The sequence below is a fragment of the Nannospalax galili genome, unplaced genomic scaffold (assembly GCF_000622305.1).
Source record: "Nannospalax galili isolate Female #2095 unplaced genomic scaffold, S.galili_v1.0 scaffold1128, whole genome shotgun sequence".
Taxonomy (NCBI): domain Eukaryota; kingdom Metazoa; phylum Chordata; class Mammalia; order Rodentia; family Spalacidae; genus Nannospalax; species Nannospalax galili.
Window position 1 is genome coordinate 2031999 of NW_008358632.1, and position 2629 is coordinate 2034627.

The 2629-nt window shown below is 45.4% G+C and overlaps 1 protein-coding gene across 4 annotated transcripts in view; it reads left to right on the forward strand.

The window, feature by feature from the left end:
* The first annotated feature begins 1388 nt into the window (after positions 1 to 1388).
* Positions 1389 to 2629, forward strand: part of Gosr2 (golgi SNAP receptor complex member 2) — a 21550-nt gene continuing 20309 nt past the window's right edge. Inside the window, exon 1 of one of the 4 annotated variants that reach the window (XM_017795307.2) lies at positions 1389 to 1536. In XM_017795307.2, the coding sequence (XP_017650796.1) occupies positions 1508 to 1536 (29 nt within the window). In that variant the 5' untranslated portion in view covers positions 1389 to 1507. The other 3 variants (XM_008821918.3, XM_029558077.1, XM_008821919.3) reach the window with 3 other exon arrangements.

Here is a 2629-nt window from a genome sequence, read left to right on the forward strand (position 1 = left end):
CAAAGAGGAGATGAGACCTTCTGGAATTCATCTCCTTATCTGCCTTCCCCAACTCAAAAAGATGCTGCAGAATCTAAGGAAGATAAGACATAGATGTAAAAATCCTTTTGAGAAATTAAAAAAGCCTATCCAACCTCTGCTGTCCTTCAACAACCTAGAAAATAAAAATTTACAATTAAAAACCTAAGCCTGATACTTAAGATACCTCATGATTTTGTTCTAACCTTCCTTCTAATACTATTATTATTCCAGTCCCCTTAAACCCTGCCACAGAAAAACCAAGTTCTACCTGTTTGCCTTTGTTCAAGTTATTCCTTCCACCCACTGCCCTCTCCTTTATCGCTATCAGATCAACAGAAACATTTGTGGCGTGATTATTATATGCTAGACAGTTAAAACCCTATTGATTTTTGAAGGCCCCATTCCTATGCTTCTTGGTCCATGAACCTTTCTTGCTCCTTTCGAAAGAAACCATCCATGTATCAGTGATAGCCTAAATGCTGCTTGATAAATTCAGTTTCAAGATATGATGGACCTTCCTAATAGACCACGGGGGACTTGAGGACTGTATTTTGCTGGTGTTCCTATCTACTGTTTCTATGCATGATACATAAAAGATGCTCAATAAATGAGAGGAAGTGGGAAATTTGATGTTAGGAAATGAATGAGTATGGGTGGACAGTCTCTTTGGGACCTAAAAGGGGGAGGGATGCAGGATACAGGAAAATAGAAGCCTCAAAGGAAGAGGAACAGCTCCTCCCTTGGGAGGAGCTGTAGATAAAAGCCTGAGTGGATGAAAATGAGATGGGCCTAACTGAAGATAAGTGTTCAAGTCCTTTCCAAGGCCACCCCTTTCAAGTCTTGAATCTCCTACCGAAGACAGCCCTCCGGCCCCGTTCATTCTCTTCGGATTTCTTGGGATTTTTCTACCTTTTGGCATGTTTATGTATATACATATCGTATTTCCTTTCCTAGCCTTCAACCTCTTGAACAGGAGGAACTCATTGCTCCCACGTCACCAGGCCACATGCTAATCACTCACTCTCTACATGGAAAGGGACAGGGAGCGATGGGAAGGCGAGCGGGTGGGCAAGTTCGAGTCAGGAAAAGCATGAGTCGGGGAAGGGCGGGAGGCGCGAACTCCCCTGACCTGCAAGACCAAGGCTTAAGTCCAAGACAAGCAGAAATGTGCAAAGAGCAGGGTCCGGCACCGAGGCTCTGACGTCACTACCCCGCGACTGTCCTCGCGATTACCTGACTCAATCCTGAAGCTCGGCTTCTGCAAAAACCCTCCCGGTCGCCCTCTGAGAGGACCAGCACTGGAGCCACACCCATCCCTCCCGACAGGCTTTCCTTTCTCGTTACACTTTTTCTGGACCTCGCAACGACCGTGGATCAGGCGCGCTCGAGGGCGCCTGGGTCCTGAGACCGGAAGCCTGAAGCCGGAAGTGGAGCTGTGAGGACGTGTTCTGAGGAAGCCGCTGCCGGGGCCGGTTCGGCGGGCGTGATGGATCCGCTATACCAACAAACCCACAAGTGAGGGCCGCGTCGGGGAGCGGGCTGGGCTTGGCTCGGGCGTCTGTCGGCGTGGAGGTCGAGCCCCTCCGCCCGGGCCGCTCCGAGTTTCGCAATCCCTAGCGGGACTAGCTCAGCGTTGGGTCGACGGACCGGCCTGGGCGCGAAGACTTGGGCGGGATGGCCCCTCCGGTCCACTAGCCGTTACTGCCCACCGGGTAAACTTGATGAAAGGAAAGTAGCGTCCGTAGTTTGTAGTACTTTGTCCAGCACCTGCCAACTCGGTCCTGTTGGTAGAGCTTAGAGATGAAGAAACAAGCAGACAAGAATTGTGTTGATGTGTTAAGGGTTGTACGAAAAAGTTTTTATTCTGATTGGATACATATATTAAAAACATTTTTATGATACAAAGACATGTACGTAGTACTCACTATTATAGTTGGAAATCGAAATCGAATTTTGGATTAGCTTCTCATAACTAAATTTTCTTAAATGTCTCATTCATGTTGTCCTGTGGTTTTTGGAACCTGCTATGTTATGTAGTGGATATGATGATAAAGGGGCCATACCTATCCCTATTTTAGGAGCTTTTAGATTGATACTGTATATCTTACGAAAACACTAAAAAATCATACTGCCTGGATCTGAAATGAAATAAAAGTCACCTGATATCCTTGGTAAACTCACAACAAATGAAACGCTTTAGAACGTACAGATAATGTTGATTCTCTTACATTTTGATTTTCTAAGTTTATGGTTTTCTTGTTTTTTTGTTTGTTTTGAGACAGGGTCTCATTTTATGTAGCTCTGGCTGGCCTGGAATTTGCTATGTAGACCAGGCTGGCTTGGAACTCAGAGAGATCTGCTTGCCTCTGCCACCCCAGAACTGAGATCAAAGGTGTGCACTGTCACACCTGGAGTTATGGTTTTCTTTTTACTTTGGCAGCAGAGTGTTTTATTTGGGTGAGGGAAAATACAGACACTACACTGTAATGACAGAATTTGCATATTATATAAAAAGTATGGAAAGAGATTTTTAAAAACTAGTGTGTGAGTCTTTTGGAAAAGGAATGAAACAAAATTATGCTTGCATTACTAAGAAAGGGCAGAGCTA